This window comes from Schistocerca gregaria, chromosome 1 (assembly GCF_023897955.1).
Source record: "Schistocerca gregaria isolate iqSchGreg1 chromosome 1, iqSchGreg1.2, whole genome shotgun sequence".
NCBI classification, from domain to species: Eukaryota; Metazoa; Arthropoda; class Insecta; order Orthoptera; family Acrididae; genus Schistocerca; species Schistocerca gregaria.
This window is the reverse complement of record NC_064920.1, coordinates 214,905,304-214,917,726: the sequence shown is the minus strand read 5'-3', so window position 1 is coordinate 214,917,726 and position 12,423 is coordinate 214,905,304. Positions and strand designations below refer to the sequence as shown.

Below are 12,423 nucleotides of genomic sequence, written 5' to 3'. Positions count from 1 at the left end.
CACATATATACAAAACTACATGAAAATACTGATGATGGTTTCTTTTCTAGTGTGAACACCTAAAAAGTGAATCAGAATTTCTAAGGCAATCAGAAGCTGCATATCGCTGCTTCAAGCGTTCCTTGGAAATTGACACTAGCCATTCGTTGCTGTGGATTGAGAAGGGTAACTTTGTGTACATGGTGCATTCATTTTGTTCACGCCTTCTAAAACAGGTATCTTATTGTTACATCACTTTCTCCATGATACTGTTCATACAATATGTATATGTTTGCAACTATGTGAATGGAGGTCATAAGGATAATGTAGTATATTAAGTTTCTGTTCCCAAAGATTGTGAATTTGAGACAGATTATTGTATGTCTGCTGTCTGATTTGAAATAGAATGAATTGCAATGATTTACATTTTTAGCGGTCACCCTCCATGAAAATAAACTTAGTGTTTCACAATTTCTGGTACTGTTATGTTTTGCAAGCTCTCATGCACTGATGAAAGCAGTGTGATTAAATCATCAGAAGTAATTTACCTGAAACTTCCTGGCAGATTAAAACTGTGTGCTGGACCGAGACTCGAAATCGGGACCTATGCTTTTTGTGGGCAAGTGCTCTCTTGTTTGCAGGAGAGCTTCTGTGAAGTTTGGAAGGAGGAGACAAGGTACTGGTGGAAATAAAGCTGTGAGGATGGGTCGTGAGTAGTGCTTGGATGGGCTCAGCTGGTAGATTACTTGCCCGCAAAAGGTAAAGGTCTCGAGTTCGAGTCTCGGTCCAGTGCACAGCTTTGATCTGCCAGAAAGTTTCACATCAGTGCACACTCCAATGCAGAGTGAAAATTTCATTATGGAAACATCCCTCAGGCTGTGGCTAATCCATGCCTCCACAGTATCTTCTCTTCCAAGAGTGCTAGTTCTTCAGGGTTCGCAGGAGAGCTTCTGTGAAGTTTGGAAGATAGGCTGTGAAGTCATTCTTGGGTAGATAAGTTGGTAGAGCACTTGGCCACAAAAGGCAAAGGTCCGTGTTCAAGTCTTGATTCGGCACACCGTTTTAATCTGCCAGGAAGTTTCTCATCAGCATACTCCACTGCAGAGTGAAAATTTAATTCCAGTAGTTTAGCAGTTGACAATATTGTGTGATGAGAGTGTTTTTTGCTGTTATGTTAGCAGTTGTATATGTGATAGCTTGCTGAATGTTCTTCACTTTCCAGAGTTAGGTGTTTGTGATGTACACAGAACTTTGAAATAGTGAATTGTTGCATCTTAGGAATGATGAGTTAAATTTGAGACACTGCGCAACACTACTATAATAATTAGTGAAAAGTAAGTCACAAATGAGAAGGAATGTTGTAATAGTTTTTGATGATACATTACTGTTGGACTTTATAATATCCTCTGGATTTTTCTCCTTATTGAGTGTACCAAATCTACAATTTTTTGTAACCTTATTGTTGACAGGACATTGGATCCTCATTTTCCTGCCAACCAAAACTAAATTTTGTCATCAAATTGTAGAAATCATTTACGTAACTGTGTGCCTAGGCTTCTGTGGCCAGAGTCAGTTAATAGAAATGTTTTTCTGTTGTAGAGCCATTGTTGTTGTTGTTGTGGTCTTCAGTCCTGAGACTGGTTTGATGCAGCTCTCCATGCAACCCTATCCTGTGCAAGCTTCTTCATCTCCCAGTGCTTACTGCAACCCACATCCTTCTGAATCTGCTTAGTGTATTCATCTCTTGGTCTCCTTCTATGATTTTTACACTCCACGCTGCCCTCCAATGCTAAATTTGTGATCCCTTGATGCATCAGAACATGTCCTACTAACCGGGCCCTTCTTTTTGTCAAATTGTGCTACATACTCCTCTTCTCCCCAATTCTATTCAATACTTCATCATTAGTTATGTGATCTACCCATCTAATCTTCAGCATTCTTCTGTAGCACCACATTTTGAAAGCTTCTATTCTCTTCTTGTCCAAACTATTTATCGTCCATACAAAGACTTTCAGAAACGACTTCCTGACACTTAAATCTATACTCGATGTTAACAAATTTCTCTTCTTCAGAAACGCTTTCCTTACCATTGCCAGTCTACATTTTATATCTTCCCTACTTCGACCATCATCAGTTATTTTGCTCCCCAAATAGCAAAACACCTTTACTACTTTAAGTGTCTCATTTCCTAATCTAATTCCCTCAGCATCACCTGACTTAATTCGACTACATTCCATTATCCTCATTTTGCTTTTGTTGATGTTCATCTTATATTCTCCTTTCAAGACACTGTCCATTCCGTTCAACTGCTCTTCCAAGGACTTTGCTGTCTCTGACAGAATTACAATGTCATCGGCGAACCTCAAAGTTTTTATTTCTTCTCCATGGATTTTAATACATAGCTCGAAATTTTGTTTTGTTTCCTTTACTGCTTGCTCAATATACACATTGAATAACATCGGGGAGAACTCCGAATTTTTCTTTTGTTTCCTTTACTGCTTGCTCAATACACAGATTGAATAACATTGGGGAGAGGCTACAACCCTGTCTCACTCCTTTCCCAACCACTGCTTCCCTTTCGTGCCCCTCGACTCTTATAACTGCCATCTGGTTTCTGTACAAATTGTAAATAGCCTTTCGCTCCCTGTATTTTACCCCTGCCACCTTTAGAATTTGAAAGAGAGTGTTCCAGCCAACATTGTCAAAAGCTTTCTCTAAGTCTACAAATGCTAGAAACGTAGGTTTGCCTTTCCTTAATCTTACTTCTAAGATAAGTCGTAAGGTCAGTATTGCCTCACGTGTTCCAAACTGACCTTCCCCGAGGTTGGCTTATTCTAGTTTTTCCATTCGTCTGTAAAGAATTCATGTTAGTATTTTGCAGCCATGACTTATTAAACTGATAGTTCGGTAATTTTCACTTCTGTCAACAACTGCTTTCTTTGGGATTGGAATTATTATATTCTTCTTGAAGTCTGAGGGTATTTCGCCTGCCTCATACATCTTGCTCACCAGATGGTAGAGTTTTGTCAGGAGTGGCTCTCCCAAGGCCATCAGTAGTTCTAATGGAATGCTGTCTACTCCCGGGGCCTTGTTTCGACTCAGGTCTTTCAGTGCTCTGTCAAACTCTTCACGCAGTATCATATCTCCCATTTCATCTTCATCTACATCCTCTGCCATTTCCATAATATTGTCCTGAAGTACATCGCCCTTGTATAGACCCTCTATATACTCCTTCCACTTTTCTGCTTCCCCATCTTTGCTTAGAACTGGGTTTCCATCTGAGCTCTTGATATTCATACAAGTGGTTCTCTTTTCTCCAAAGGTCTCTTTAATTTAGGCAGTATCTATCTTACCCCTAGTAAGATAAGCCACTACATCCTTGCATTTGTCCTCTAGCCATCCCTGCTTAGCCATTTTGCACTTCCTGTCGATCTCATTTTTGAGACGTCTGTATTCCTTTTTGCCTGCTTATTTTTACTGCATTTTTATATTTTCTCCTTTCGTCAATTAAGTTAATATTTCTTCTGTTACCCAAGGAGTTCTACTAGCCCTCGTCTTTTTACCTACTTGATCATCTGCTGCCTTCACTACTTCTCCCTCAGAGCTACCCATTCTTCTTCTACTGTACTTCTTTCCCTCATTCCTGTCAATTGTTCCCTTATGCTCTCCCTGAAACTCTGTACAACCTCCGGTTCTTTCAGTTTATCCAGGTCCCATCTTCTTAAATTCCCACCTTTTTGCAGTTTCTTCAGTTTTAATCTACAGGTCATAACCAATAGCTTGTGGTCAGAGTCCACATCTGCCCCTGGAAATGTCTTACAATTTAAAACCTGGTTCCTAAATCTCTGTCTTACCATTATATAATCTATTTGATACCTTCTAGTATCTCCAGGATTCTTCCATGTATACAACCACCTTTCATGATTGTTAAACCAAGTGTTAGCTATGATTAAGTTATGCTCTGTGCAAAACTCTACCAGGCGGCTTCCTCTTTCATTTCTTAGCCCCAATCCATATTCACCTACAATGTTTCCTTCTCTCCCTTTTCCTACTCTCGAATTCCAGTCACCCATGACTATTAAATTTTCGTCTCCCTTCACAACCTGAATAATTTCTTTTATCTCATCATACATTTCTTCAATTTCTTCATCATCTGCAGAGCTAGTTGGCATATAAACATGTAGTATTGTATTAGGTGTGGGCTTCGTGTCTATCTTGGCCACAATAATGTGTTCACTATGCTGTTTGTAGTAGCTTGCCCGCACTCATATTTTTTTTAAATTCATTATTAAACCTACTGCTGCATTACCCCTATTTGATTTTGTGTTTATAACCCTGTATTCACCTGACCAAAGGTCTTGTTCTTCCTGCCACCGAACTTCACTAATTCCCACTATATCTAACTTTAACCTATCCATTCCCCTTTTTAAATTTTCTAATCTACCTGCCTGGTTAAGGGATCTGACATTCCACACTCCGATTCGTAGAACGCCAGTTTCTCTCTCTCTCTCTCTCTCTCTCTCTCTCTCTCTCTCTCTCTCTCTCTCCTGATAACGACGTCCTCTCGAGTAGTCCCAGCCCGGAGATCTGAATGGGGGACTATTTTACCTCCGGAATACTTTACTCAAGAGGACGCCATCATCATTTAACCAGACATTAAAGCTGCATGCCCTCGGGAAAAATTACGGCTGTAGTTTCCCCTTGCTTTCAGCCATTCGCATTACCAGCACAGCAAGGCCGTTTTGGTTAGTGTTGCAAGGCCAGATCACTCAGTCATCCAGACTGTTGGCCCTGCAACTACTGAAAAGGCTGCTGCCCCTCTTCAGGAACCGCTCGTTTGTCTGGCCTCTCAACAGATACCCCTCCGTTGTGGTTGCACCTACGGTACGGTCATCTGTATCTCTGAGGCACGCAAGCCTCCCCACCAACGGCAAGGTCCATGGTTCATGTTGTAAAATAATGGTCACTGGATGAATAAAACAGACAATGTGGCCTACTACTGTACGGTGGTGTGTGGGATCCACTGGCATTTTGTTATGAGCGCTCTTCTGGGAGTGTCGTGAAGTAATCTGCTCCATGGTAAAATTGTCTCTCCCGTATAAATTTGTCCTCTTATGAAGTCCATCGAGTTCTTCACATAATAATCCATTTTGCTAACTAGAGGTCATCATTTACAGTTTAAATCTTTTGCTACGTGTATGCAGGCAAGTTGATTCCATATACTGTTGTTTGTAAAGGATGGCGTATTTGTGTATTTTTGGCATTCCAAAATTGCAGTAAAAAAAAAAAAAAAAAAACCGTGACAACCATAAACAGAATATGATATCATATCAACAATTTGTACAACCCATGCATCCATTTTACAAGAAGTTATTGGATGCACTGCCCACCAAAACAATGGCGACTACTAATATAACAACATACTCAAGTAAAAGTGGTAAAAATTGTGGAGCTGGCATAAACGCTGAAACTGCAATAGGAAATATCAGGGAATTTCAAGCACATCAGGAAAATCAGGGAAACATCAGGGCAATTTGAAAAAACACTGGAAAAATCTCATTTTTGTCTCAGTAGATGAAGTGGTTTGTTTACTGAGGTGTTATGCATCGTTGCTGGCTGGGTGCAGCTGAGTACATGTGCCACTTCCCTACTCCCTCATTCCTACTGCTTTTTCCCTCCCTACCACTCTGTCTTTTACACATGCCTGTCTGCAGCTCAGCAATCACCTTTACTGTGTGTTGCTACCTATCCTCATTATTATTGATTCTCAGAGTATTTGAACAAGTTATCTGTTGCATGGATTGATCACAAAAAATGTGGTCTCATTTCATCAACATACTGTCTGTTGTTCTTGAATAGCTGCCAAATGAGCAGACTTCCATCACGGGCCAAAACTGGAGGCCGTTTCTGCGGATATCTGTAATGGATCAGGGCTGCCGATCTGAAGCTATTCGGTTCTCCCTAATGTGCAGACCATTCTGTCAGATCTAGTCTCACCAATTTGCCCACAGACTGGGTCTCTTTGTGTGTGGTGTAATGCAACAGATTTTCATGGTTTATCCATGGACCCAGGACTGCAGTGCTCCTCAGCAGGCCAGAGACCATGGACAATGGATTTCAGGAATTGTGACTGTCTCATCACAAGTATGTTGTACAGTGTGGCATTTTATGGACATTTTATTTGTTCTAATAGATTTTGGCATCATCAAAAGTAGTTTATCTGTTAGAAAGTATGGACGATAAGAAGAAGAAAATTCCATCTGTCACTGGCTGTTTGTATGCTTTGTACTCATATCTTTCTCGAAAGAACAATCGCACAACACCTGTAAAATAATAGATATAACACAGTGGGTAATAACTGACAATAGCGAACATAGTAGAACCAACATACAGATGTGAAACAATTACTAACAAAGAGATAGAGGGGCTGGCCAGTACTTACCTCAGCTCAGTACAGCCGATAGAAACACAAAAAACAACCGAAAATTTAAGCTCCTAGCTTTCGGAATAAATGTTCCTTCATCAGGGAGGAGAGAGGGGAAAGAAAGGGAAGAAGGGAAGACTGCACGTCGCTCGGCCAACAGCGGCCTACTGCAGACCGACACTTAAGAGACACAAAATACAAATCGACATCGAGAGACAGGCCCTGTCATATGGCACTCGCGACGTGTACGCTGAAATTGAATGTAAATAATACGTCTTTTGTAGTGGACGTCGCTCTACTGCAGTGTCACACATGGCGAATAAAACGGAAAACAGTAGAACGTCTGTGTAGGGCCATGTTTTTACCTACAGTGTCACCTGGCTGAATGTGTATAAGCATCTGTGGCATCACTCCTTCGCAGCCAAATTGCCACACTAGCTGTGTATCTCTAACAAAGTTAGAGGTTATGAAGCAACAGGGAAAGGAAAACAGGGAAGGTAGCAAGGATGGAGGCATGGTTGTCAGAGGGAAGCCAAAGATATTCTACTGCAGGTACTGTGCCAGCTTCAAACCAAAGAGGATGCATACAGAGGTAAAGAGGTGTATAGTATAAAGATGTAGGATGGAAAGATGCATGAATGGCTAAAGAGGAAAGGGAAAGAGGAGAAGACTGAAAAGTAAATGGGAGTGAGGTTGTTTAACGTAGGTTTAGTCCAGGGGGATGGCGGGATGAAAGGATGTGCTGGAGTGCAAGTTCCCATCTCCGCAGTTCAGAGGGACTGGTGTTGGGTGGGAGAAGCCAAATGGCACATACAGTGTAGCAGGTTCCTAGGTCCCTAGAATTATGCTGGAGGGCATGCTCCGCTACTGGGTATTGGACATCTCCTAGGCGGACAGTTCGTCTGTGTCCGTTCATGCGCTCAGCCATTTTAGTTGTTGTCATACCGATGTAAAAGGCTGTGCAGTGCAGGCATGTCAGCTGATAAATGACATGTGTAGTCTCAGGCCAGGGGAAGCAGCTGTTGGGTCTTCAGGAAAGCCTCCTCCATGCGGCCCATGAAGAGGTTGGCATAGGATGGAGCCATCCTGGTTCCCATGGCAGTTCCCCTGATTTGTTTGTAGGTCTGGCCTTCAAAAGTGAAGTAATTATGGGTGAGGATGAAGTTGGTAAGTGTGATAAGGAACGAGGTTTTTGGAAGATCTTCGGGTGGGCGTTGGGAGAGGTAGTGCTCAAGGGCAGAGAGACCATGGGTGTGTGGGATGTTTATAGATGACATCTTTGTGGTCTGGACTCATGGTGAAGAAACACTCCTTAATTTTCTCCATAACCTCAACTCCTTTTCGAATCTGAATTTCACCTGGTCCTTCTCCAAAACCAAAGCCACCTTCCTGGATGTTGACCTTCATCTTGTTGAAGCTCACATCCACACCTCTGTCCATATCAAACCCACCAACAAACAACAGTACCTTCACTTTGATAGCTGCCATCCATTCCACATCAAACGCTCCCTTACCTACAGCCTAGGTATTCGTGGCAAACGTATCTGCTCCAGTGACGAATCCCTCAACAATTACACCAATAACCTGACCAGTGCTTTCCTCTCCCGCAACTATCCTGCAGACCTTGTCCACAAACAGATCTCCCGAGCAATACATTCCTCCCCGTCCAACAACAATATTCCTACCCTCAGACCACACAGAAGCATCCCCCTTGTCACCCAATATTATCCTGGCCTCGAATACATCAATAAATTACTCCGCCAGGGATATGACTTTCTCAAGTCAACCCCTGAAATGAGATCATCCCTTGACAAAATTCTCCCCACACCACCCAGAGTTGCCTTTCGTCGTCCCCCTAACCTCCGTAACATCCTTGTTAAACCCTGCAATATTCCCAGACTACCTTCTCTACCCAGCGGTTCCTACCCCTGTAACCGACCCCGCTGCAAAACCTGCCCCATGCATCCCCCCACAACCACCTACTCCAGCCCCGCTACTAGGAAAACATACACAATTCAAGGCAGGGCCACGTGTGAGACTACACATGTCATTTATCAGCTGACATGCCTGCACTGCACAGCCTTTTACATCGGTATGACAACAACTAAAATGGCTGAGCGCATGAACGGACACAGACGAACTGTCCGCCTAGGAGATGTCCAATACCCAGTAGCGGAGCATGCCCTCCAGCATAATTCTAGGGACCTAGGAACCTGCTACACTGTATGTGCCATTTGGCTTCTCCCACCCAACACCAGTCCCTCTGAACTGCGGAGATGGGAACTTGCACTCCAGCACATCCTTTCATCCCGCCATCCCCCTGGACTAAACCTACGTTAAACAACCTCACTCCCATTTACTTTTCAGTCTTCTCCTCTTTCCCTTTCCTCTTTAGCCATTCGTGCATCTTTCCATCCTACATCTTTATACTATACACCTCTTTACCTCTGTATGCATCCTCTTTGGTTTGAAGCTGGCACAGTACCTGCAGTAGAATATCTTTGGCTTCCCTCTGACAACCATGCCTCCATCCTTGCTACCTTCCCTGTTTTCCTTTCCCTGTTGCTCCATAACCTGGGTTGTGAGTAACTAAATCCACTTTCCCTTCTTCCCTTTCTTTCCCCTCTCTCCTCCCTGATGAAGGAACATTAATTCCGAAAGCTAGGAGCTTAAATTTTCGGTTGTTTTTTGTGTTTCTATCGGCTGTACTGAGCTGAGGTAAGTACTGGCCAGTCCCTTTATCTCTTTGTTAGTAATTGTTTCACATCTTTATATGAGATTTTCCATTAATTAGTTAAACCAACATACAGAGTTGGTTTACACAATTCTTCCACACCTTATACACTTATTTCAAGAGGCCTACTTTTTACTGAGGTTATTTCTGAAATCAGTAAAGGTATTTTAAATCCGTTCTGCAACTCCAAGGAAATGTCTGTTTTTGTCACCAAACCTGTTTTCTTTTATTGGAATAAAATAACATAATTGGTCTTAATGAAACACGTATATCATTTGGCAGAGATGCTGAGTTGCAGATAGGTACAACAAAAAGACTGTCACAAACAAAGCTTTCAGCACAGAAGGCCTTCATCAAAAATAGACGACAGACCCATGTACACAACTCTCGTGCAAATGCAACTCACACACACAAATGCAGTCTTAGTTAACTGAAACCACACTGCGAGCAGTGGCACCAGTGCATGATGGGAGTGGCAACTGGGTGGGGGTAAGGAGGAGGCTGGGGTGGGGCGATCTTTTCTTGACCCTGACCCAGTTGCCACTCCCATGATGTACTGGTACTGCTGCTTGCAGTGTGGTTTCAGTTGCCAGAGACTGCAGTTGTGTGTGTGTGTGTGTGTGTGTGTGTGTGTGTGTGTGTGTATCGTCTATTTTTGATGAAGGCCTTACAGGCCGAGAGCCTTATTTGTGCTGCCTTTTTGTTGTGCCTATCTGTGACTCAGCATCTCTGCTATGTGGCCAGTAGCAACTTTCCTTCTCATAATATTGTTACATTCCATCCTGTATTTTCCATTGTTTGATGTTTGACATATACCATTTGGCTTGCTTTTTCCACATAAAAACGGTTCATTACAAAAGATGTTACTCTTAGTACTTAAGATTTTTGCTCACATCAGGAAACACCATCAGCTTGCTAGATATTTCCTTATTTGCACTATTGTTTCTTGTACTGTAGCTGCAAAGATGGATTGTCAACTTAAGTCTTAACTTACCCTTGTGATCTCAAAATTTGTCAGGGGAAAATGCTGTAACTTGTCTGGAAATCAGGGAATTTCACTTGGGGAAGCTTGTGGCAATCCTGAGTTAAGAAGTGCAACAAATCATCAGTCACCAAAACACCAGAAAGACTGTGATAAGAAAATAAAATTCAGTGACATTAGCATACTTTCCGAACAGCCTGGGGTGAAGTGCAAGATCAGGAAGTTAATCGAAACATTAAAACACCAAATCAATATGAGAATAGAACATAGCTGCACTAATAGCGCACTTCTACTACATCTACATTTATACTCCGCAAGCCACCCAACGGTGTGTGGCAGAGGGCACTTGACGTGCCACTGTCATTACCCCCCTTTCCTGTTCCAGTCGCGTATGGTTCGCGGGAAGAACGACTGTCTGAAAGCCTCCGTGCGCGCTCTAATCTCTTTAATTTTACAATCGTGACCTCCTCGGGAGGTATAATTAGGGGGAAGCAATATATTCGATACCTCATCCAGAAACGCACCCTCTCGAAACCTGGCGAGCAAGCTACACTGCGATGCAGAGTGCCTCTCTTGCAGAGTCTGCCACTTGAATTTGCTAAACATCTCCGTAACGCTATCACGGTTACCAAATAACCCTGTGACGAAACGTGCCGCTCTTCTTTGGATGTTCTCTATCTCCTTCGTCAACCCAATCTGGTACGGATCCCACACTGATGAGCAATACTCAAGTATAGGTCAAATGAGTGTTTTGTAAGCCACCTCCTTTGTTGATGGACTACATTTTCTAAGGACTCTCCCAATGAATCTCAACCTGGTACCCGCCTTACCAACAATTAATTTTATATGATCATTCCACTTCAAATCGTTCCGCAAGCATACTCCCAGATATTTTACAGAAGTAACTGCTACCAGTGTTTGTTCTGCTATCATATAATCATACAATAAAGGATCCTTCTTTCTATGTATTCACAATACATTACATTTGTCTATGTTAAAGGTCAGTTGCCACTCCTTGCACCAAGTGCCTATCCGCTGCAGATCTTCCTGCATTTCGCTACAATTTTCTAATGCTGCAACTTCTTTGTATACTATAGCATCATCCGCAAAAAGCCGCATGGAACTTCTGACACTATCTACTAGGTCATTTATATATATTGTGAGAAACAATGGTCCCATAACACTCCCCTGTGGCACGCCAGAGGTTACTTTAACGTCTGTAGACGTCTCTCCATTGATAATAACATGCTTTGTTCTGTATGCTAAAGACTCTTCAATCCAGCCACACAGCTGGTCTGATATTCCGTAGGCTCTTACTTTGTTTATCAGGCGACAGTGCGGAACTGTATCGAACGCCTTCCGGAAGTCAAGGAAAATGGCATCTACCTGGGAGCCTGTATCTAATATTTTCTGGGTCTCATGAACAAATAAAGCAAACTGGGTCTCACACGATTGCTGTTTCCAGAATCCATGCTGATTCCTACAGAGTAGATTCCGGGCTTCCAAAAACGACATGATACTCGAGCAAAAAATATGTTCTAAAATTCTACAACAGATCTACGTCAGAGATATAGGTCTATAGTTTTGCGCATCTGCTCGATGACCCTTCTTGAAGACTGGGACTACCTGTGCTCTTTTCTAATCATTTGAAACCTTCCGTTCCTCTAGAGACTTGCGGTACACGGCTGTTAGTAGGGGGGCAAGTTCTTTCGTGTACTCTGTGTAGAATCGAATTGGTATCCTGTCAGGTCCAGTGGACATTCCTCTGTTGAGTGATTCCAGTTGTATTTCTATTCCTTTGACAGTTACTTCGATGTCAGCCATTTTTTCGTTTGTGCGAGGATTTAGAGAAGGAACTGCACTGCGGTCTTCCCCTGTGAAACAGCTTTGGAAAAAAGTGTTTAGTATTTCAGCTTTACGCATGTCGTCCTCTGTTTCAATGCCATTATCATCCTGGAGAGTCTGGATATGCTGTTTCGAGCCACTTAATGATTTAACGTAAGACCAGAACTTCCTATGATTTTCTGTCAAGTCAGTACATAGAATTTTACTTCCGAATTCACTAAATGCTTCACGCGTAGCCCTCCTTACGCTAACTTTGACATCATTTAGCTTCTGTTTGTCTGAGAGGTTTTGGCTGTGTTTAAACTGGGAGTGAAGCTCTCTTTGCTTTCGCAGTAGTTTCCTAACTTTGTTGTTGTACCACGATGGGTTTTTCCCATCCCTCACAGTTTTCCTCGGCACGTACCTGTCTAAAACGCATTTTTATGATTGCCTTGAACTTTTTCCATAAACACTCAACAT

At 42.5% G+C, this 12,423-nt stretch overlaps 1 protein-coding gene across 1 annotated transcript in view; it reads left to right on the top strand.

Annotated features, from left to right (window-relative positions):
- The window catches only part of LOC126337005 (calcineurin-binding protein cabin-1-like), a 237,068-nt gene that overhangs the window by 155,395 nt on the left and 69,250 nt on the right, over window positions 1–12,423 (top strand). The window contains exon 22 of the mRNA XM_050001253.1: window positions 51–215. Within this exon, the coding sequence (XP_049857210.1) occupies window positions 51–215 (165 nt within the window). The remainder of the gene's footprint in view (window positions 1–50; window positions 216–12,423) is intronic.